The 24,760-nt window shown below is 43.8% G+C and overlaps 1 protein-coding gene and 1 long non-coding RNA gene across 5 annotated transcripts in view; one reads left to right on the top strand and one right to left on the bottom strand.

Moving 5' to 3' along the window:
* The window catches only part of LOC120395334 (TRPM8 channel-associated factor 2-like), a 72,166-nt gene extending 56,329 nt beyond the window's left edge, over positions 1-15,837 (top strand). For both annotated transcript variants that reach the window (XM_039519655.1, XM_039519654.1), the window contains exons 5-10: positions 2,489-3,462; positions 6,248-6,342; positions 9,590-9,803; positions 11,488-11,727; positions 13,673-14,010; positions 15,598-15,837. In XM_039519655.1, the coding sequence (XP_039375589.1) occupies positions 2,489-3,462; positions 6,248-6,342; positions 9,590-9,803; positions 11,488-11,727; positions 13,673-14,010; positions 15,598-15,837 (2,101 nt within the window). The remainder of the gene's footprint in view (positions 1-2,488; positions 3,463-6,247; positions 6,343-9,589; positions 9,804-11,487; positions 11,728-13,672; positions 14,011-15,597) is intronic.
* LOC120395335 lies at positions 11,722-23,463 on the bottom strand. Of its 3 annotated transcripts, XR_005592601.1 has the most exons (6): positions 23,256-23,463; positions 20,749-20,931; positions 15,547-15,693; positions 13,948-14,004; positions 13,464-13,601; positions 11,722-12,960 (listed from the first exon to the last, which is right to left on the bottom strand). It is a non-coding gene; the product is annotated as an uncharacterized LOC120395335 (long non-coding RNA). The 3 variants fall into 3 exon arrangements; XR_005592602.1 differs by lacking the exon at positions 13,948-14,004; XR_005592600.1 differs by lacking the exons at positions 13,464-13,601; positions 13,948-14,004.
* Between the last annotated feature and the right edge of the window lie 1,297 nt (positions 23,464-24,760).

The raw sequence follows: 24,760 nt of genomic DNA, 5'->3' as shown, positions 1-24,760 counted from the left end.
CTATGTATTAAAACCTGTAGTTAAAGCTGTAAGAAAATTACTCCTGGGGGAATTCTATGCCACTGCACATGAGCAGATATTATGTTCTCTGCAGATTTCTTTGCTTCCCTGCAAAAAAATGACTCTCTGATGGGGAAGCAAAGGGAAACCACCTGAGTGCTCATGAGACCTTCCTCAGAAGTATGTTTTGGGAGCCCAGGGCAGCCGACAGAGAGGTAAATCACTGTGGGGCTGAGGGCTCCTACCCTGCACCTGACTCAGCTCCTAGTCCCAGCTGGCCTGGGGAGGATGGGACTTCCTCTTTCCTTGCATGGCATCCAGGATTGTGTCAGATCCACCCCCAGGTTTCTCCCCTGGCTGTTGGAAGCACTGCAAACACTTCCCCCCCCCCAGCCCCAACACACTTGTGTTTCCTGTACCCACTGCTTCTCAGATGTAGGGGGAGGAATCCCTGTACAGGGAACTACTCCCCCATCCACCCAATCCCTATTCATTCAGAGGCCTTCACACCCAGACCCCTCCCAATGAGCCCCACTCCCCCTGCATCTGGATCATCCTGATGAGCCACCTGCACCTGGATCCCCACCCTACTAAACCCCCACCAGCTGCGCCTGGATCCCCCCCCTCAGCCCCACTTCCCCCAGCATCTAGATACCCCCCCCCACTGCTGAGATGTCCACATCAAGAACCCCCTGCCAATTTCTATCCCCACACATCCAGACCGGAACTCTGAGCCCCAATAACCTTCACCTGGACCCGCCACAGAGTACCATTACCATTGCACCCCCAACCCTCCCCCCCTCCAACAAGCCCCTGTGCATCCAGATCCCCCTGCACTTTGATCCCCAATTGAGCCTCCTGCACCCAGATTGTCCCACACAGAACCCTCTCAACCCACACCTGGATCCCCCCGACACTAAGCCCCTCCACACTTGGATCCTACCTTGCTGAGCCTGCCTCCCTAAACCTGGTGCACCTGGCATGGAGAGGCAGGGCCCTAGGGTATTTCTGTGGCAGACCCTGTCCTTGCACTGTGTCAGGGTTGGGGGAAGCCTCATCGCTGAATGTGTGTGCTGCGGGGAGCTGCATAGTGATCTCCCACCTCTGTGCAACCTCTGGACTATGCTCCCCAATACCATGTTGGAACCTCCACATTTATTTGACAAATAAAATTTGCAGACTTTTTATTTTTTTGGCACAGAACGCCCTCAGGAGTAGAATATATTCTTAAATGCTGCAATGTTGGAAAGGGTTTTATTTTCCAGCACCTCAGGGGATGTGCGGGTGCTTATCCCAGGGGGAGGAAAAAGGAATTAACAGGAAAGAAATAAAACCAGAATCCTGCTAAAGAAGTTTGAGGAAATGTTTGACTTCTGGGGACTGTGATGCTCTGAATGAGTTCAGGTGATTCATGAAGTTCTAAGCATGAGACAAAGCAAATAAGTGAATCCTTTAACTTGTTTTGTGTGTATTTCTATAAGCAGGGATCCTGCTACTTATTTGTGATCTGAAATATTGATTTAGTATAGAAACATGAGCAATAATTAACCTTTAAGTAGTTGTGCTCCACAAATGTCAGTTATCATATAAAGGATGGATGATCACATGACAAAATAGTGTTACATACTTTTCTGAAATACAATGAGCCATTTACTGCTGCGCAAAGGAAATTCTCTAAGTTCTGATTATATAAATTAGCTCAGAACTAATTAATACAAAATATTCCTCATACCTTATCCTCTGCTCTGCTATCCGGTATTTCATCTCTCTTCATGAATCCCCTTACTCTGTTCTGTTTTGTGTCTCTCATTCTCATTTCCTTACCCTCTGCTGCCCTGCCTTTGCCGTGACACTTCACATAGGATAAAGGGATAAGAAAAAGTGACATGAAATTGCCACAGAACAGTGCAGGGTAAGAGGATAAGAGGCTCATTTTCTTTTAGAACAGCTGTTCTCAAACGGTGGGTCACAAGACAAAGTAGGTTGTAATCCTGTTTTAATGGGTCACCAGGGCTGGTGTTAGACTTGATGGGGCCCGGGGCTCAAGCCACAGCATGAGCCCCGCCACCCCAATGGTTTCAGCCTGAGGCGGCGAGGCTTGGACTTTGGACTTCAGTTTTGCCCCCGCACACACCTGGGGCTGCAGGGCTCGGGCTGTGGTCACACTTCTTGGGGTCATGTCATAATTTTTGTTGTCAGAAGGGGGCCACGGTGAAATGAAGTTTGAGAACCCCTGCTTTAAAATGATTAATCAGAACAATTGCAACTAAAGGCAGAGCACTGTCTCTCAGGAGAAGGCAACTCATAATAATGCCTAGAAGTTTCCATCAGTAGATCTCAAAGTGAAGAGATCTTTGTAGAAGTGATTTCAGAATATTTGGATATGGCAGAGCAGAGATAATGTTTTCACCCCTCTTAGCCAGAATCTTCCTCTTCCATCTCATGGCGCTGGCATGTGGCCTGACAGGAACATCTCTTGGTTTTGCAGGCATGGGCTAGATTTCAGCAGAGACTTAAACCTTCTCCTAAGAGGTGTGTCAGAGCTAGACATAGTGACAGATGGTGTGCCCTCTCACCTGCTGGTCCATGGCACACTGGCTTTCCCCCTTGGCTTGGACAGCGCCTATCAATGCTTTCTTGGAGCAGCTCACTATGGCCGGGGCCGTGTGGTGGTGGCTACACATGAGGTCCTTCTTAGCACCCCGAAGCTCACAGACTTCATCCTCAATGCCATTCACTGGCTGGGTGCTGAGAAGAGAGGGAGAATTGGCATCAATCCCAATCTGAAGAACCTTCATGACCTGCTGACTCAAAGACAGGTGGTGTGCGAGATCTCAGAGCTTACCGACAATCTCAGCATCTACTGCTGCCAGTCCTACAGTGACAATGAGGCCAAGAAGATCCATGAGTTTGTGGCAGAAGGAGGGGGCCTACTGATTGGAGGTCAGGCTTGGTGGTGGGCTTCTCAGAATGAGGGCCAAAATGTTCTGGCTGAATATCCTGGCAACAAAATCCTCAATGGGTTCGGGATCAGCATTCTGGGGGAAACCATGGAGGCAGGCAAATACCCGGTGTTACGACCCGAAGAGCAGTGGAGACATTACCATTTCCGCAGGGCACTCGCTCAGTTCCAGCAGCACTTAGACAAGAAGGAGGAACTCCAGCCCCCAGTGACAGGCTGGCTTCAGAAACTGAGCCGGGATTGTGCCAAAGTCCTTCAGATCCCAGTCAAAAATGGCCACGTCTATGCCTCATTGTACCACATCCTATACGAGATGGTGCAGAGCAATGGGATCCCATCGGTGAGCAAGGAACACCCAGTCAAGGGGAACTCCAAGGAGGTCGTGCTGCTTCACGTGGCTACAGCATTATGCCAAACCATGTCCGACTGTGCGAGGCCAGCACTCTGTGAATTCCCCACAGTCCCTAGCACCACTGTGGAAATCAACTGCACAATCTCAGGTGAGAGAATCTATCCTTCCTCACTAATCTCCTCTCCCCCTGTTTCAACATGGAATGGCCTGTAGAACACGGGGTACAACAGTGCATAACTCTCCATAGCCCCGATCACATAGATCACACCTGTCACATTGTGTGCAGAAATGCAAGAGATGGAAAGGCTCCTCTGAGGTTACATTTAATTTCTGCTTCTGGATCTAGTTTAGGCTTTCCCCCTAAAGTCAAGTCTCCATTTTTATCTAGTCCAGTTTTAAATTATTTGAGTGATGGGACTTCTGCAATTTCTCTAAAAAATTCATTCCATGACCTAATACACCTCACAATCAGGAAACATTTCTAAACATTTAGCCTTAATTTACTTTCATCAGCCTCATCCCATTACTGCTAATTACACCCCTTTGGTGCACTCTAAACAATTGCTCTCCTCAGAGTTTACAGCTTTCAAATTGGAACTTTTCAGGAATTTTTTGTCAACAACTTTTTTCAACAAAAGCCAAGAACAACAATTGGCTGGTGTTTCTCCTCCATCTTCTGACCAGTTTGATGAAAATCTGCAAAAGTTTCCCCTATTTTAGCCTGGGTTTTGATCAGCTCTATTTCAAAGAAAGCCCCTTCTACCTCCATATTTCAGCATCATTTGGCTAAACTCGATAGGTAAAATCCTGGCCCAACTCAAATCAATGAGTTTTGCCACTGAGACAGGATTTCACTTTACCCATTTCCTTCCTAATCTTTATCAGCAAATCCCTCCAGACCCTTAATCCAGTGTTCAGTTTGCAATGAAAGGTTATTGGGCTCAAGCAACTAGGTGCTGGTGTTCAATCAATATTTTTACATTCATAACCGATGCAGCGAGCCCAAAGGTGCCCGGGCTCAGCCCTGGCAAACCCTGGCACAAATTAAGCACTGCCTTAATCATTCAGGTTGTTTTTTCTCTATATTCCTCCATGTTATTGATATCTTAATGGAACAGAGATGCCCAATACTGAATCCAGTATTTCTGGTGCAGTCACCAGAAAAGCAGAGAGAGAGACCTGCTTTTCATATTTTACAATGTAATTAAACCTCTGCCCATGTAGCCTCAACATTCACATTTGCCGTTTTGCTGAGGCATAACATTGCAAGCTCACGTCTAATTATTGTCTATTATCACTGGAACTACTGTTTTTGAAATCATCTGTTTTTTGATAAATGTTTTAGTCGAGCTATATTATCTTGAGTTTGTCCAGGATGAACTACTTTTTCCCCACAGTCCTATATTTCTCTCCAAGGTGGTATTCGAAGGTCACCTTATTGAGCCTGCCCACATTCATCCCATGCCTGCATACCATTGCGGGAGAAACGCTTTTTCATATACTTGATATAAAAACGTCCTTGGGATGCTACTTGGAGCAGACTAAAACCCTTAGAAAGTCCACCCAACTTTTTATTTCATTTGATACCAATTCACTGGATAGTGCTATTTGCTAAGAAGACTACGTCTAAATGGGTATCAAAGTACATCTTCTGGCTTCCCCTCCCTGGCATGGCACTAGAAGGCTGTATCAATGTGAATTGAGTCAAAGGGAAAGCTGCCACAACTAGCAATTTTGTAGTTCTCTTCCCTGAATTCATCAGCAAAGGAGCAATATGGTCCTCCCTCCACATGCTCCTGCAGCCTTATTGTTTGTTTGTGTTGAGAAGCCCACCTTGGACTCTCTGCATTCCAGAACTTATTTCCAAAATAGAGGAGAGGCCCAGTTCTCCTGCCTCCAGAGAAGTTGTTCATTTGTTTTAGGGATGTGGATGTCCCTTATTTTATGTAGGCCAAGGCTTTTTTCCTAATCAAATTTGGGTTTCTGACACACCCCTCCCGTTCAACGTTACTGTTCAGACTAAAAAGTCTCCCTGGTAATGGTCTATTCTCTTAATCTGCCCTGTAACATTTTTAACAACCACTTATAACAACCACCACCAAATTTCCATATCACTGTTAAAAATGCTGTCTCTTCTTTTGGCCTATCCCTCATGCCTCTTAATCTCCAGGAGTGAGAATCACTGGAAATCTGGAAATCACCGTAATTCTGTTTCTTTGAAAACATTATTTAACAGGCTTTTCATCCATCCCCCTATAAGTTGGTTTTCTTCCTTGTGGGGTATCTATATTTGTTACAGCGCCTTGTTTTTACATTGCTGAGGCAACAGTGTAAGGTTTCATATTTTGATTGGTATCCCTCGCAGAGCTTCACCTGCTATTGAATTCAGAGAAAAGCATGGAGTCTTATGGCAGTGGTGTGTCCATATAATCTAATCTAATGTTCAGATAATGTGTGATGACCAGTAAGGTCTTTGCTCCTGCTGTACCTCCCTATGCTCGAGACCTTAGATTTTTGCCCAAGGGAGTACATTTGGTTTGTGCTAAGGAGGAGGAACCCAGGAATGAGGATCCTGAATGATGTTGTTTAAAGAAACCAGACTGAAGGATTGTAATTTGCCCTTTTGCTTGCAGCTCTGACAGCAGCAGCAGAATATCATACAAATCAAGTTGTTACAAAGTCTGCATAATGGTAATGTTATAAACAAGAAGTTAATTTCCTAGGAGAATGCAGCAGGAAGTATTAGCCCTCCCCTACTTCCCTACTCCATCTCACATGGAATACTCTTCACGCCCCGATGACATTCAGTGAGAGGAGACCTTTCCTCATGCAGACTGGCCGGGCCACTCTCCTGATCCTTTCATACTGGAAAACAGACGGAGGTGTTTAAGAGTAGCTCTGTGTTTAGACCTGTCCTCTGTGTTTTATGCCAGGTGATGCAGCATGGAGGAGCACAGGACTTTACCTTCCACGTGGGAACACAGTGACCTTTATATTTCCTAGTACTGTTACTGGAGTTGGCCTGCAGGTGAACTAATCATCCTTTCTGACGCCTGTTACTTCTCTTGAACTGTAGTTCTACTCGGAAATGTGATTACATAAAAAATGACACCTTATTGTACAGCTCTGCTCCTGGAGGATATTCAGCTCTGTGGAAAGATAATGGCTTTTTGCTTTGTAGGAGCATTTACCATGCAGAGCAAACACAGGCAGTAGAGAGGGAGCTAGATTCTCTGTCTTCTTGTGCATCATGTCTTCCTGATAAGAGACTTGTTTACTAAGTTCTAATGAATTGTCCCATAAATATTAAGCTCTTTGGAAATGTGATTACATAAAAAAATGACACCTTATTGTACAGCTCTGCTCGAAGACAGGGGCGGTTCTAGCCATTTTGCCGCCCCAAGCACGGCGGCATGCCGCGGGGGGCGCTCTGCCAGTCGCCAGTCCTGCGGCTCCGGTGGACCTCCTGCAGATGTGCCTGCGGAGGGTCTGCTGGTCCCACGGCTCCAGTGGACCTCCTGCAGACGTGCCTGCAGATGCTCCATCGAAGCCGCGGGACCAGCGAACCCTCCGCAGGCACGCCTGCGGGAGGTCCACCGGAGCCACCTGCCGCCCTCCTGGCGACCAGCACAGCGCCCCCCATGGCATGCCGCCCCAAGCATGTGCTTGGCGTGCTGGGGCCTGGAGCCGCCCCTGCTCCCAGAGAATATTCAGCTCTGTGGAAAGACAATGGCTTCTTGCTTTGGAGAAGCATTTACCATGCAGAGCAAACACAGGCAGTAGAGAGGGAGCTAGATTCTGTCTTCTTGTGCATCATCAACAGAATTGTTTACTAAGTTCTAATGAATTGTCCCATAAATATTAAGCTCTTTGGTTTAGGACCCAAATTATCTTATATCTTTATTTGGGCCCAGATCCCCAAAAGCAATTTAGGTCCCTAACTCCAGTGAAATCAGTAGAAGTCGGGAGCCTAAATACCTTTCAGGATATGGGTCATAGTTCCTGGTACAGTGTGCCCCCAAGCTTGGAGCTCTCAAGTAGCTATATCATCAATACATGGTTAATAACAATAATGAGGTAGGACAGCTGAGTGATTATAGTGCTTGACTACAATCCTGGAGTTCGTGAGGTCGACTGTCACTGGATCTCACAATGAAAATCTGCCTTCAATTCACCCAGCTGCAAAATGGATCCCTGCTCCATAGGGTTAGGGAAGTCAAAGAAGGTCAGAGGTGATGCACACTGCCTTGTGTACCGTGGCTATGGAAACTGATCCATCTTAAATTGCATCAACCTGATGAGCCATCTGTGGCTGGAGGCGGACTTTCAATAACAATAATCCATGCAGACCCATTACGTAAAGATTACAGGCCAGGACTAAGAGTCCTGGGACCTTAGGCAAATAACTTGTGAGTTTCCATTGATTTCACTGGAGTTATGAGTGCTCAGCACCTCTGAAAAGCCAGGCTTTCATTTGTCTGGGCCTAAGTTTCCTTCTCACAGGGCTTTTGTGAAATTTACATTGATGCCTGTGAAGTGTGATATGAGCTTCAGATGGAAGCTGCTATTGAAGCACAAAGTATTAATAATTGTTTATCAAATGACACACTGGAGATGTAATAAAATGCCACTGCTTGTGTGCTTTTACCCCTATGCTTTGTGGGGTCACTTTAAATACAGACTCTAAAGCAGAAAGACAGAACAGTGAGGTCTGTAAATCTCACATCTCAGATCATTGCTCCATTGATTCCATTTGATTATAACTAAGGCTGCAAGTCTGTCACGGAGGTCACAGAAGTCACAGATTCCGAGACTTTCCAGGACCTCTGTGACTTCTGCAGCTGCAGGTGCAACCAGACTGGGGAACACCTGAGCAGCTTGGGCAGCCCCTAGACCAGCCACACCCGCTGCTGCTAGGTCAGTCTTGGGCCACTGCACCTCTCCCCATAGGTGCTAGAACTAGAGGTGCTGCACCCCATGGCTTGAAGTGGTTTCCGTCACTTACAGAATTTACAGTTTGGTTCAATGGCTCTCAGCACCCCTACTATACACATTGTTGCACCACTCCCCCCTCCCCCAGCAGCAGCAGGAATTTGGGTGTGTGAGGGGGCTCAGGGCTGAGACATGGGGTTGGGTTGTGGGAGGAGGTGAGGGCTCTGGGAGGCACTTACCTCAGGGTGGGGGCTCCCCGGAAGCAGCCAGCATGTCCGGCTCCTAGGCGGAGGTGTGGCCAGGTGGCTCTGTGCTTTGCCTCCACCTGCAGGCGCTGCCCCCACCCCCATTGGCTGGGAACCCATTGGCGCTCATGGTGGGGGCAGCATGCAGTGCCCCCTTGTCCACGTGTCCACCTAGGGTCCACAGGAGCCAGGTAGGGAACCACCAGCCCCGCCAGGCCCCCCTGTAGCTCCCCCAACACCAGTGGGGGTCCCAGGCCTCCGCCCACCCTTGCCCACCCAGCACCAGTGGAGGCCCGAGCTGCCCGCCCAAGAGCACCTGTGGCATCCCCGGGCTGCCCCTTCCACAGAGCACCCAAGTTTTATTCAGGATATACAGGACAAGTCATGGACAGGTCACAGGCCATAATTTTTTGTTTACAGCCCATGGCCAGTCCATGACTTTTATTAAAAGTATCCATGACTAAAATGCAGCCTAAATTATAACTGTCTCTTTGGCCTAGAATTAGATCCTGAAAGGCATTTAGGCACCTAACTCTCATCCCATTGCAATCCAGAGGAGCTAAGGCCCAGCTCCACAATAGGACTGAAGTGCCTAAACCTTAGTCCTAGCTTTTGGCACCACTGCAATCCATAAAACTCCTGCTCGGCTGCCATCTCATGCTGCATGTGACAAAACTCATTTGGTGCCTACATTTTCAGGTTTCAGTTTCCCTGGGCACCTGAATGTCTGCCTTTGAGCATGCAAACTGCCACCTCCCTCCAAGTGTCCAGATGCCTGTCTCCTGCATAAGCCCCAGCATGATCCACAAAGCAGGGGGAGATTGGCATTGGCCCCCCTATCTTGCTTGCATAGCCCAAAATTTTAGCCCAGTGATTAGAGCACTCAACCAGGATGTCAGTTATCCAGGTTCAATTCTCCTCTCTGCCTGATGGGGCAAAAAGATTTCAACAGGGACTAGCACCTCTCAGGGCATTCTGGTGTGGGGCTCCCGCAGTCTCTCCTGCTGAAGTTGTTCCACTTGGATAAGTGTTTAAACAATGGTCTGTAAAGTTCATTGCTCAGTTGTTCCCATAACCAAGCCACCTTTTCATTTCCAGGTGCAGATTGGGTGTCACTCAGATGACCTCAGCAGAGCAGAGGAGCTGAAACGCCCCCCTGTGGTGATACGCAGATGTGACGTCAAAGATCAGAAGATGTCAGTCTCCTCTCTCTGGGGGGGCCTCATTTACATCATAGTGCCAAAGGGAAGCCAGCTGGGGGGAGTGTCGATCACTGTAAAAGGGGCTGTGCAGGCTCCTTTCTTCAGGCTTGGTAAGTATGCTGGTAAATGGTCTGCACATCTCTTCTCAGACAGTTTTGCTGCTGATGATGATGATTGTGAAGAGACACACAGAGACATGCCTCTCTAATTATCCATGATTTGGGCTTGATCAGTTTTCAGTCAGTTCTTGTAAGGTGTAATTGCTCCTCTCTCTTTCACTCACTGCAGCCACCAACTGCCTTTATCATGTTGCTTGTTTAAAATCTAGTGCCACTTCTGAGCAAGATCTTCTTTAGTATGTATTGTGTATTAGTTGTGTATTCACTAAACCTTGTTCTCCTCTGTCAGAGAGAATAGTGTGTCTCTGCCAACTTGATACCTTCATGTTTCTCACCAGACATTAGAGCAAGAACAAGGGTTATTTGATAGCACCTTAAAATGCTATGAGGGAAGAGGATAAAGGCAGAAGATGGAACCAACATTGGTAGGGAAAGGAGATCGTAGCCTCGTGCTTTTAGGGGTTCTCAAACTTCAATGCACCGCGACTCCCTTCTGACAACAAAAATTACTACACGACCCTTGGAGGGGGGACCGAAGTCTGAGTCCGCCCAAACCCACCACCCGAAGTGGGTGGGTCAAAGCAGAAGTCCAAGGGCTTACGCCCTGGGTGTGGGGCCTGTAACCTGAGCCCTGCGGCCCAAGGCTGAAGCCCTTGGGTTTTGACCCCAGGTGGTGGGGCTCGGGCGTCGGCCCCGGACCACAGCAAGTCTAATGTCAGTCCTGGCAACCCCATTAAAACGGGTTGCAACCTACTTTGAGGTCTTGACTCCCGACCCACAGTTTGAGAGCCACTGAGCTAGATGAATCCAGCAAAATCTCAGTCTGTTTTAAGTTTTCCTATAGATGTATAGTGCCAAATTTAGAATTGCTGTATGTCCACAGGGGTCCAGTGAAGTCAGTGAATTGGGACGGGACACACAGTCTGAATTTGGTCACAAATTAATATTACTAATGATTCTTGAATCAATAATATTTTGAACATATTGTTCCCATGTATTCAAAGTGATTTTCCTTGTGTTCAAATGTGCTTTAACCTGATAGTAAAATTCTCTTTAAAGAAAATCACTAGTGTTTCTTATTCATACAGCCTTGGTGAGAACAAATGACTTTTCTTTGCAATTAGTGGACTGAATTGATCCTCAGGCCCTAGTTTTCATGTTAAACAGAAGAACACACTTATTTTATCATTTCTGGCTGTTAACTATAACACTAATTAGAAAAGGGAAAAGTCAAATATAATTATTTGTTTAATAGCAGCTCTTGAAGGTCCCAATCAGGATCGAGGCCCCATTGTGCTTGGTATTGTACAAATGCAGAATAACAGATCATTTTTGCCTCAAACAGCTTGCAATCTAAATTGAAAAAAGATGCAACAGGGTCCCAGTCCACAAACCAATGAATACAGTGGGCGGGTTTCCAGTTACCACAATGGACTTTGGATCAATCTTTGAGAGAATGCAACCAAAAAAAAGAGGGGAGGAGGACAAAGAATAATAAATCAAATCAAATCATGAGGTTACTTAAGTAGCTTCTGCTCATCTTTAAGGCTTCCAAGGGCCTCAAGTATTTTAATTTATATTAAAATATCAAATGAAATCAGCTATACCCAACTGACACGGAACCAAATCATCACGGGATTTGTGCACTTAGTCTCTCTCTCCCGTCTTGATGCAGGAAAGACATCTAAGAGCCAGTGGCTGACTTGCATCCATCACTATCCAGCTCCGTGGGCCGAACTAGCTACCCAAAATATCATCTTAACGGTGCCTGCTGACAGCATCCGTCCCATAGACGATCCAGAGCCTTTGCTGACCCTCTGGGAGCGGATTATGGCAGCTGTAGCTGAGCTGGCTGCTACAGGAGCCACGTTCCCTCGGCCAGAAAGGATTGTAGCAGATGTTCAGATCTCAGCCGGTGAGTATGGTGTATTTCCATAAAAGGCAAAAGACCGACACTCTGGGGTAAAGGATTCAATTGGAGGCTGGGAGCCAGGAACTCTAATTGCAATGCTGGTTCTTCCACTGCCACTCACTATAACACCTTGGAAAGTCACTAACCTCTGTTGAGCTTTTCACCAAGACACAAAATGTGGTGAATACAGTGGGACCCTCTAACAGTGTAACTCTATTTATAGTGAAGATCCTCTCCCAAGCATACCCTTATTCGAGCTGTCAGCTCCTGCCTCAGTTTACTCTAGAAGCTGGGAGAAAGGAATTGGTCATACCCAACTCACAGTACAGCAGCTCTCCTTACCAGTGCAAAATTATTCTACACAGCTAGAGATGGTCAAAATACCGAGAGGGAAAAATATATGCTATTAATAGAAGGATTTTAGAAACTGGGAATGTTCGGTACATTTATTCAATCCACTAGTGAGCTGCCTGGTCAATTCTGAAGCTTGAATACCCACCCTGATCCTTGGCAAATGCTCTATACAAATGCCATTTGTAAGCTTTTGATATCTGTCAAATTCTAAATTCCAAAGTAGCAAATGCTGTGACTGGCTTAGTTACGTGTAAGTGAACCGAACTTCAGCAGATCTGTAGTTTAGCAAATGTAATTCAACCCCCTCCACCTACAATATACTTTCTAGTCCTTTGTTCATTCCTAGATTTAAATGACTCCAATCATGGAGCTTCCTTTGAAGAAGACTATTCTATATTCTACGTTAGTAGATCTCACCACTATAAATGTCTCTTGGTCAATTTCATCACACTACTTATACATCCCTGTCCAGCTGTACAATTATGCTCCTGCTGATTGTTAAATGCTTTGTTGGACTGGGGCCAGAGCATGCAGCATTTTACAGGACTCAGTGCCATCTGAGGATGACTCAGTGGTCTATCTGAAATTACTTGGTGGATGTCAGTCCAGTCCACACCAACAAACAACCATCATGATTAGAATTATTTATGCCCTGTGTTGAGAATCAGAGGCCAAGGATAGACTGGATCATGAAGACTGAACTAACTTCTCACCACAAGGGGTGGTCCTGCCAAGAAATTGAGATCAATTGAGAGGAGGTGGTGTGTAATTTAGAAGCTTGTTCTTCCCCTGCCCAGGCTGTGTCTTTTTTGTGGATTTACTGAGTGTTTTGTTATCCAACCACAGTTGTCAATCCAGCACCTTTCTTCATGCTGAAATTGACTGTAACAAAGAAATGAAATATCAATACTAAATCACACTGCCCTCCCCCTTTTCTCCCCCCGTTCCCTCCCCCCACCCCCTGCAAACTGAGGGGATTGGCATCTCTGACACTCAGACCATTTATTTCTAAAGAGCCGTATAATGAACACGGTATTAAAACATTCTAAAATACAATAAAAACATTAGATCTGGGGACACCACTACAAAAATGTTCATGAATATCAGCTCTATTGCTTTAATGCATCCTCCATGGTGGTGTTTGTGCATCTCTTGGCTGTGATTTCCATCAGCATTTGAGTTTCACTGTCACAAAAGGTCACGGAAAGTGAATTTCAGAGAGGTGTGCATGAATCTGTGCAGAAACTGAAATTCTCATATTAACATGGGAGTATTCTCAGTGGAAGGGCCTGCACATACACCCCCAAACAGGTACAGCATTTACAACAAGATGACTTATCTGACCAATCACAACATGGATCAAATTTTGATTATCAAATACTCACACTGACTTGTTTTAAGTATTCATCCAGTAACACTGACTAAGGAATTAATTCGAGGAGCTATCCAGAGGATAATTCCAGACCACAACAAAGGGTTTAATTGGTCCGATTTATTGTTCTTTGCGAATTATTTGCCAATTTCTAAAAAATACAAAACAACTTTCTTGAGCTGAGGTCTCACCTTGACTGTCGGCCCCGTCTCCCCCCTCCAGGCTGGATGCACTCTGGCTACCCAATCATGTGTCATTTGGATTCAGTAAAGGAGTTGGTGAACATGGAATACATGCACACGAATGGCCTTTGGGGTCCCATGCATGAGCTGGGACACAACCAGCAGCGGGCAGGCTGGGAATTCCCCCCTCACACTACTGAAGCCACCTGCAACCTGTGGTCTGTCTACGTGCATGAGAAGGTGCTGGGGATCCCCAGGGACAGAGCCCACGAAGAGCTACAGTTGAAGAACCGCAAGAAGAGAATCAGCGATTACCTTGGCAAAGGAGCCCAGCTAAAGGATTGGAATGTCTGGACTGCACTGGAGACCTACCTGCAGGTAACACAGAGAGATTCATAAGAATGTGTCTGAATGCAAATGATTCTATAAAGGATGCTGCCTGGTTTGTATGTTCCACAACCATAGAAGCAGGTGGTAGCCGGGGGAGAGAACTCAAAAATTTCACCCTCAAAATTCAGGCCCCTCCTGCTTGGGCTAAATAAGACTCACCATTCACCGAACGGCTTATTTATTCTACAGGCCTCAGCACAACATACTGACATAGAATTACAGATCTATTTCAGTGTGTCTAGTAGAGGGCAGTGTTGGCACATTCACATCAACTAGCACATTTAATAATGCAGGTTAAATTGTTTCTGAAAAGTAACTATATAAAAAAGACCTTCTAACTCTAAGACACACTCCCTGTGTGCAGGCAGAGTTATAGTCCCTCACTTTAGTGACTAAGGGATAGATTTTAAGGGTATTTTTAAGGGCATAATCAGCAACATCTCAGAGAGAGGAAGGTGAATTATGCATCATCAAAGGTTGTCAAGCCAACAACTTGGATATACTCAATGAAGCCACACCAGGTGCATAAGTATAACTGGCTCTATTGCCAAAGTATAATAAACTTCCCAGCCTTCACGTGTTACTAAATACATGCTTTCCAGCAACCAAGCAAGCAAGAATCAATTCTTACACCCCTTTGCTACGGACAGTCCCGAACCTTCCAGCCTTGTCCTTGAGGGCTCATAGCAGATGCTGCTCCAGCATGGGGAATTCCTGGGCACCCACAAGGCCTAGGTCCGCAATTGTTCATCTAAAGCAATTTAGATTGTTCATCTAAAGCAATTCTCATAGCTGCTTTTATCACCACCTTCTTCTAAGGGGAGGCGTATTCGCCCATAAGCAGGCTTTGGCAGGAGACACTGCTGCTCTCTATTCCAACACTTAACATTCTCAGGCCTTCCTTATCTCTTCATTTGTTTATCCAGCTGAGGTGCTGCAAGCCAGGCCAGCTGGTCAAAGCCAATTCACTACTAGCTCCCCCCAAACCATGCTGTAACAACAGCCCAAGGTAACTTGTGGTCAGCCCCAACAGAGGTGTATATGTTCTAGTAGGTAACACATGTGAAAATCTATTAAAGACAATGATGTTGCACAGGTGTTAATGATGGCTTAACTGGATCTGTATATACTCTTATTCTTTCTTATTAGTGATGATGCATGAAAAGGAAAGATCCTAGCTCAGGTGTGTTTGGGGGGGGGGCTGGTAGAGAGACAAAACATCTTTTTATTAGTAAATTGAGCATATTGGATATTGAAACTATTGGGGAAAAATAAGCCTGGAGTCCCATACCAATACTGTTTTTTTTAAACTGTCTCTTTTCAGAGTAGAAATACACTGTAAAATCGCCCCTCCCCATCTTCACCCCTAACTCTGATCACTGAAATATAATTTCAGTACCTTACCCCAAAATGATATCATGATCAGATAACCATGTAATAGTCATGAGGTTTAATTAGCAATAAATGTAGGTTTTGTCAGTGATCCTCATAACATGGTACCAGGTGCAGTGTCTTTTGTGTTACCTTAGCGGAGAATGATGCACTTTTAATGCTGTTTTTTTTCATGCTCTTCAGCTGCAGGAAGCCTTTGGCTGGGAACCTTTCATCCAACTCTTCTCTGAATACCAGACAATGTCTAACATCCCCACAGACAACCCTTCCAAGATGAACCTGTGGGCAGAGAAGTTCTCTCGGCAGGTGAAGAAGAATCTGGCCCCTTTCTTTGTGGCTTGGGGCTGGCCCATCAAGGGGGAAGTCTCTAAGAAGTTGGCATCTCTGCCCAACTGGGATAAGAACCCAATGAAGAAAGTGTGATGCTTTATTCATATGGAATGGTGACTGTAATTTCTGGAGATAATTCAGAGTTGCTTGTCTTTCCTATAAGGCTAGATTCAAATCTGTATGGTGCAAGTTTATTAATTATCTGTTTTATGCTTGTTGGTATTTCTGAAGTAATTTGCCTTTGCCATGTGAAGTATAGTTAGTATATCTATATCTGGGACCTTTCACCCAGATAGAAAAGTTGACCTACATATTGAGACCTTTCACTTAAATAGCAAGTCAACACCAAGACCTTTTACCTAGATAGATAGATCGATCATGGAAGAATGGCATGCGGAGGGAGGGGTGGTCCAAGTATGTACCCACAGACTTAACAGGTACACCACAAGGAAAGAACTGAAATGACTAAAGAACAAAATAACGGGTATGGATGTACATGTCATCAATACGCACAAACATACTAGCCTATGGAGTAAGTGTACCCTAACATTTTTGTGGGCGAGGAATGAAGTTTGGGCATAGGAGGAAGGATTTCCGGCACTTGTGCCCTATAAAAGAGGTGACCCACCTCTCTAGAGTATTCTGTTCTATTCTATCTATGACAACTACTACCATTAGTAGGCTGTACTTGTTTTCTTAACTTTCTAACTTCCAAGGGGACGAGGCTAAGCTTGGTTTCCCTACTTTTTTTCTTAATTTGTTTATTAGGTTTTGATTTTAAGTTTAAGTTAGTTAAGTAAAGTCTAAGCTAGCTTTGATAGCTCTTAGCGTTAGCTTCTTCTAAGCACTGCATCTCTCACTCAAGAATTGAGAAACCTGAACCACCAGAGGCGAGGCTGGTCCTGTGCCTTGATAACCACAAGGTTATCAAGAAAGGGTGTGAGTATATTAACCAAAGCTTTGTAGCATCTAATACTATATTACCATATGTATCTTTTGAATAGCAGCAATGCAATTGTAACTTTGTAACTCTGATTATTTTACCATTTAATTACTACTTCATTTATTTTAATAAAAAGTCTTTATGGCTGTATCTGCCTCAGTGTGACCTTCCTGTCATACCCCCGAGGGTCCTTTGTAAATTCTGTGGAGCCTGATTCGGGACAAGAACTTTTATTATCTGATCAAACAGATTGGCGAGCCTAAAACCCATATTATCCAAATTAATATTATTAACACCCTAAATCAGGCAACACTATGCAGGGCCTAGATTGAGACAGACTGGTAGAGGTGAGCATGGGCAGGCTACAGAAGGGATCATGAGGGCTGGCTCACCCCTGGAAAAACAATCAAATACATGTGATGTGTGCCTCGGGGGCAGGGTCTTGGGAGACAGAGACATGTGATTTTCAGACCCATCTCAGAGCTGATTGATCCAGGGGAGGAGGGACCTACCATTGGAAGGCCCAACTGTGCCCCACAGTACATGCTCAGTGGCAGGACATATGTCACACCCCTTAATGCTGATTGGTCCTAGGGCAGCACTAAGAGGGGTGTGAACAGAGGTTAACAGATGGGGTGTGGAAAGTTTGAAAGGTGGGGTGTAAGGGTTTGTCTACACAGAAAACACCTGATTATCTAAAATCCATTTTTAAAACGATTTAGTTAAACCAGTGCAAACCTCTTCACACAGCTGTAAATTTTTTCAGTGTTGATTTAGCTTAACTCAGTAAATTAGCAATTAATTTTTTTAAAAGTTTTTAGTTAACTGGTGCAAACTGTGTGTACAGACCAGGCCTAGGACATGAGAGAAGAACCAAGAGCCACAGCAGACCTGGCACCAGGACACCACACAGTTTCTATGGAATGAGAGAAAATAAATCTTTACTCAGAGAGATCACAGTCCCATAATTCTCCCTCATGACATCCCTGTAAAGCTGCCTTTCATCCAAATGAGCCTATGCCTCCTGTCTGAAATACACAGCCACATCACGGAACGTCACCAGCATGTGAACTAATAAGTGACCCTACCTCCAATGACAATCCCACTACCCAGTGCTGAGTAATGAGGATAGGAAGACAGAAGCAGCAAATTGAGGGTGGCATAATGCTCCCAACACTGCTGGCAGGATCCAGAGGCAGGGGCTCTTCTAGTTCAGGATTTGGGACCTGTTTTATGTAGTGAGGTGGAAAGAGAAAGGAAGGGGGTAGAGAAAGCGGTGTTGGGGAAGAAGCAAAGAAAAGGGACAGGATTGGTTATGGGGAGAGAGACAGGTATTTTAAAAAAAAGTAGATACAGAGACTTCACTAGTTCAAGGGTCATATTAAATACAATTACATACAACAAACAAAAACAAAGAGCCTACATTAAAAGCATGTTAAGGTGGCAAAGTCAAGCACCCCAAAGTTACGAACTGTCAAGAGTTAAGGCTCCCTGTGCAACCTCAGTGCATTATGATGCAGTTTTAATTACTTGATCTTGTACTATTTTTTCAGAGGACCCAACCTCATTCAGTGCACAGGATGGATGGATGGATGGTGCTCATGAAATGGGTAGCTCTTTAATATTTCTTTTTATACTCAGCATTCAACGTGTGGCTCCTCACCTTATTTATCACACACCATCCAAAGCTTGCATTAAATACTGAATTGTTCATTTCCTCATGGTTGTTTTTGTGGTGCTCATCACTCTAATATCTGAGTCTCTCCCAGCCATCAACGAATTTATCTTCACAACACCTCTGTGAGGTGATGGGTTATTATTTTTCCCATTTTACAGATGGCAAGCTGAGGCACAGAGAGATTAAAGCCCAAAATTGTCAAAAGTGTCTATTAATTTTGGGTGCCCAATTTGAGACATTTAGGATCTGATTTTTCAGAGTACTTAGGATTATGTAGCACTTTATATGTTCAAAGTGCAGCTCCCATTGACTTCAAGTCCCTTTGCCAACGCCTGGAGGTGCTAGAGCTTCTCAACAAAGCAGCTTTGAGCATTTCTTAACATGGACAAAATGACGTATCTTTCTCTCATCGTTCTTAGAAATGGTGGAACTATTTTAGCTGGGACTTTCCAAAAAAAAAAAAATAGCATGAGGCAGAAACCTGCCATGGAAAATTTCAGTCCAAGTGGTAGAAGTATGTAAAGATCAAGACCAACTGAAAACAAAATCTTCTAATGGAAAGTGTTGGGCAAACTTAACTATAGGCACTGCTACCAGCTCTGCCTGTACTGAATTGTGAAGCTCATTCTCTTTCTGGTTCCTAACCCACACTGGTATTTTTTCCTCCTTTTCTGTGCTTTGGGAAATTCTCCTTTTCCAGTTCACAGTCCAGATGTTTATGTGATCAGCACTGAGCTCTCTTAGGATCATATATGGCCTCCCAGCCATCAATACTGGACTACCAAGTACAGTAGAACCCCATTTATCCGATCTAATTGGGACTGGGGCCAGATTGGATAATCAAAAATTCAGAGAGTCAGGAGAATGGGCAAAGAGCTTTCTATCCGTTATTTTAAGATGCGGCATCACTTTTAAGCTAGCTGACCCCTCCCAGAAAAGCATTAAAACATAGCTCCCTTGTTATCTCCTTAACCGAATATACAACGCATTTGATTCTTGAAAACAAGAACGTTTTGTTCATTTATTAACAGGAAAACCAACCTGAGTTTTTAACAAGTTGTACTGATCATTTTTACACGCTTTATTTTTTAACCCTGAACATTATAAGGACCATGTACAAAGTCTGTTTAATATTACACAAGGCACCATCTCTATATAGTTGGTTTACGTATGACATCACAAACAGTACAATTTTATAAAAATGCAAAACTGATAATCAGTTGTCAGATGTCATTAGGCTTTTTAAACTGACTGAGCCATCGCTGACTATCAGAGAAACATGCGTCCTCTCCTAAAGTTTGATTAAAGCTCTTAGCCTTCTCAAATAGTAAAGGACCACTAATAGGAATACCTTCCTCTCCCGCCTGTATAAACCACCAATAAAGGGCTTCATCCAGACCAGAGTCCGTCAATTGCTTATTTTCTTTCGGGATGCAGAGTTATTCATTCTGTATTTAAGAATTTGCTCGGTATTGTGTTTGATGTCCAATATTGTGCTTTTTCCAATGTTATAATCCTGGGCTATTTTTGCCAGTGACTATCCTTTTTATTTTATTAATAATCTCTATTTTAGCATCCAATGACAGTACTACACTTTTTCACTTACTAGTCATGGTCATTTTACAAGGCTGAAAAGCTGCGATGGTTACAGTAGTGTTGCCAAGGTGACATCAATTTCCCATATTCCTGTGTGTGTGATGGTTGGTCGGTTAATATGGAGAGCCAGATAATGGAGGCTTGGATAAACATGGTTCTGCTATACTGGTAACATGTATCCCATTACCAGATCCCACACTAATCACTAAAGACTAGACTTCCTTCTCAGGAAGACCAAAGTCAGTACTAACATCAGCGGCGGCTCCAGGCACCAGAGCTACAAGCACGTGCCTGGGGTGGCAAGCCGCGGGGGGTGCCCTGCCAGTCCCTGCGACGGCGGCAGTCAGGCAGCCTTCGGCGGCTTGCTTGCGGGAGGTTCGCCAGTCCTGCGGCTTTGGCGGCAATTCGGCGCCAGTTACGCCAAAGCCGCGGGACTGGGGACCTCCCTCAGGCATGCCGCCAAAGGCAGCCTGACTGCTGTGCTTGGGGCAGCAAAAAAGCTAGAGCTGCCCCTGACTAAAATAGTTCAGATGGCCAGCTTTCATACCCCAATCATTCCTGGCTATGCAGCTGCACTCATTCACTAGGCTCTTTCTGAACAGTAAACTACAGGGCACATCCTAGACTGCAGAGAATTTGTTTGAGGACAAACAATGGGCATTATACCCCTGATTCTGCATTATTCACATACATGGCTTTCCTCTCCCTCACTATGTCGTTCTTCTTCTCTTGTCTCACTTCTTTACACTCATTCCTCCTTGGAATTAATAGGATTAAATTTCCTTACCTGTTGCCCAAGTCTCTTAGATTCTTGATGAATTAGCTGGAAATCTTCTTCCAGGGCCAGATCCTCATCACCAGTCTGTGGATGAGATTTCCAGACCTAAGTCTGGATTCCCTCAGGCAGAATGGTCAGGAAATGCTTGAGAACCAGCAGCCCTGTGATCTGCTCCTTTGTGTGGATCTCTGGCTGCAGACATTGATGGGAAAGTTCACAGAGTTGACTGTAAACTTCTCAGGATCCTTCAGACTCCTGATAAAATTGTTATCCAGGCCAATGCTGTACTATAGTGGATGTCTTCTTTTATGTTAATATAGACAATTGACCCAGATTGGGATACAGGAGGGGCTTTTAATGCTTTCCTCAATTCCACCCATTTCAGGGTTCAATGTATGCTGCTTCTCCACCTTTAATTTAGATGTAACTGGAAGCACACAGGTGTAAGCACACCCTGTTTTGAAGTCATAATTATTTCTAGGGGATTGCCTTAATACAGATCAGTACTATGCTCTAGCCATCTCACTGCTGTATCTCACTAGTGTAACTGGCAAAAGATTTCTAAGATTTTGGTCTTGTACCTTAGAATCAACACCACTGGCCATGTCACACTGCTAAAAATATCAGTTTGCTTAATGCTTTATTGAGTTGACCAAAATGAACCAAAGTCCCACAGTACTTTATGACTAGGCCATAAGTGAAGTAGAAAAACAATGCTTGTGAAACTATGCTATTGATGTTGCAATGGTAGTGTCACCACGTAAGGAATGGAATTGTACTAACAACCATGAAACTGGCTCTTGCAAACAGATGTATTAACTAGGGCTGTCGATTAATCACAGTAAACTCATGAGATTAGCTCAAAAAAATTAATCATGATTAATTGCACTGTTAAACAATAGAATACAAATGAACATTTATTAAATATTTTTGATGTTTTTCTACATTTTCAAATATACCTATTTCAATTACAACACAGAATACAAGGTGTCCAGTGCTCACTTTATATTTATTTTTTATCAGATATTTGCACTGTAAAAATGATAAATGATAAACAAAAGAAATAAGAGAAACAAGTTTGTTTACATTTCTGAGAGATAATGTTGCCCACTTCTTAATTACAATGTCACCTGAAAGTGAAAACAGCGATAACAAGTGTTCACATGGCACTGTTGTAGCTGGAGTTGCAAGATATTTATATGCCAGATGCGCTAAAGATTTATATGCCTCTTCATGCTTCGGCCATCATTCCAGAGGGCATGCTTCCATGCTGATGATGCTTGTTAAAAAAAATAATGCGTTAATTATATTTGCGACTGAACTCCTTGGGGGAGAATTGTATGTCTCCTGCTTTGTTTTACCCGCATTCTACCATATATTTCATGTTATAGCAGTCTCGGATGAAGACCCAGCACACATTCATTTTAAGAACACTTTCACTGTAAATTTGACAAAATGCAAAGAAGATACCAATGGGTTAAGAATCTGAAGTGCCTTCCAAAATCTGAGAGGGATGAGGTATGGAGCATGCTTTCAGAAGTCTTAAAAGAGTAACACTCCAATGCAGAAACTACAGAATCCAAACCACCAAAAAAGAAAATCAACCTTCTGCTGGTGGCATCTGACAGATGATGAAAATGAACATGCGTTGGTCCGCACTGCTTTGGATTGTTATTGAGCAGAACCTGTCATCAGCATGGACGCATGTCCTCTGGAATGATGGTTGAAGCATGAAGGGACATATGAATCTTTAGCGCATTAGCAATGTAAATATCTTGCGACACCGGCTACAACAGTGCCATACAAAAGCCTGCTCTCACTTTCAGGTGACATTGTAAACTAGAAGCAGGCAGTATTATCTTCTGCAAATGTAAACAAGCTTGCTTGTCTAAGTAATTGGCTGAACAAAAAGTAGGACTGAGTGGATTTGTAGGCTCTAAAGTTTTACATTGTTTTATTTTTGAATGCAGGTTTTTTTGTACATAATTCTACATTTGTAAGTTCAACTTTCATGATAAAGAGATTGCCATACAATACTTAGTATTTTTAAATTCACCTACTATATTTCTTTTGTTTTTTACAGTGCAAATATTTGTAATAAAAATAAATATAAAGTGAGCACTGTACACTTTGTATTGTGTGTTGTAACTGATATCAATATATTTGAAAATGTAGAAAACTTCCAAAAGTATTTAAATAAATGGTATTCTAGTATTAATACCACGATTAATCTTTTTTAATTGCTTGACAGCCCTAGTATTAACCTAAATATGTAAATTGATTTACTGATGTAACTACAGTGAGATTGAATAAAGGGTATTGTGCTATTAAGATAAGAAAGTAGCTAATAGCAAATAAGGTATATTATATAGAATGTTTTACATCCAGAATTCTTTATATTTGTGCTACATTCTGCTGTGGAAACTTACTGGTAGCTAAACTGTTACAAATATCTGTTACAAATGGCTGAACTAATTTAGCTGAAACTTTTAAATAAATCAACTTGAGGCGGATACCTGGCATCAAAAATTTCAGTCCAAGTGGCTGAAGTACAATCCCTGTCCTGGCTACCTCTATATGTGCAAAGTTTGGAAGAATTCATCAAGCAAATAAGATGGATGCCCTGTTGAGTCTTGCGAAAACAGTACACCAGGTTCTTTCATCTGGAAGAAAACAAAACCATCACTGATAAAGTTTGTAGATGACACACAGATGAAGAATACAGGTCTGATATAGAGCTATCTGGATCACTTGATAAGCTGGGCGCAAACCAACAATATGCATTTTAATATGGCTAAATGTAAATATATACATAGAATCATAAAAGTGTAGGACTGGAAGGGACCTCAAGAAGTCTTCTAGTCCAGTCCCCTGCACTCAAGGCAGGACGAGGTATTATCTATGCCATTATCTAAATCCTTGATGAAGATATTGAACAGAACTGGACCCAAGACTTGTCCCTGCGGGACTCCACTTAATATGCCCTTCCAGTTTGACTGTGAACCACTGATAACTACTCTCTGGGAATGCTTTTCCAATCAGTTATGCACCCATCATATAGTAGTTCCATCTAGGCTGTATTTCGCTAGTTTGTTTATGAGACGGTCACGTGAGACAGTATCAAAATCCTTACTAAAGTCAAGATATAGCACATCTGCCCTTTCATCCCTCTCCACAAGGCTTGTTACCCTGTCAAAGAAAGCTATTAGGTTGGTTTGACATGATGTGTTCTTGGCAAATCCATCCTCCTTGTTACTCAGGGGGAAGGATAGCTTAGTGGTTTGAACATTGGCCTGCTAAACCCAGGGTTGTGAGGTCAATCCTTGGGGGCCACTTAGGGATCTGGGGCAAAAATCTCTCTGGGGATTGGCCCTGCTTTGAGCAGGGGGTTGGACTAGATGACCCCCCTGAGGTCCCTTCCAACCTTGATATTCTATGATTCATCACTTTATTATCTTGTAGGTGTGTTTGCAAATTGATTGCTTGATTATTTGCTCCATTATCTTTCCAGGTACTGAAGTTGAACTGACTGGTCTGTAATTCCCCAGGTAGTCCTCATTCCCCTTTTTATAGACTGGCACTATATTTGCCCTTTTCCAGTTCTCCGGAACCTCTCCTGTTTTTCATGAGTTTTCAAAGATCATCACTAATGGCTCAGATATCTCCTCTGTCAGCTCCTTGAGTATTCTAAGATGTATTTAATCAGGCCACAGCAACTTGAAGACAACTAACTTTTCTAAATAATTTTTAACTTGTTCTTCTCATTTTCACTGGTGTTCGCTCTCTTAGATGTCCAATCACTACCAAGTTTCACTTCTTGGTGAAAACTGAAACAAAAAAAACAGTTAGCATGTCTGCCATTTCCACATTTTCTGTTATTGTTTTTCCCCACTCATTGAGTAATGGGCCTACCCTGTCCTTGGTCTTCCTCTTGCTTCTAATGGGTTGGTAGAATGTTTTCTTGTTACCCATTATGTCCCTAGCTAATCTAATCTCATTTTTGTGCCTTGGCCTTTCTAAT

This window comes from Mauremys reevesii, linkage group 1 (assembly GCF_016161935.1).
Source record: "Mauremys reevesii isolate NIE-2019 linkage group 1, ASM1616193v1, whole genome shotgun sequence".
Classification (NCBI taxonomy): Eukaryota; Metazoa; Chordata; order Testudines; family Geoemydidae; genus Mauremys; species Mauremys reevesii.
This window is presented reverse-complemented; position numbering and strand designations above follow the sequence as displayed.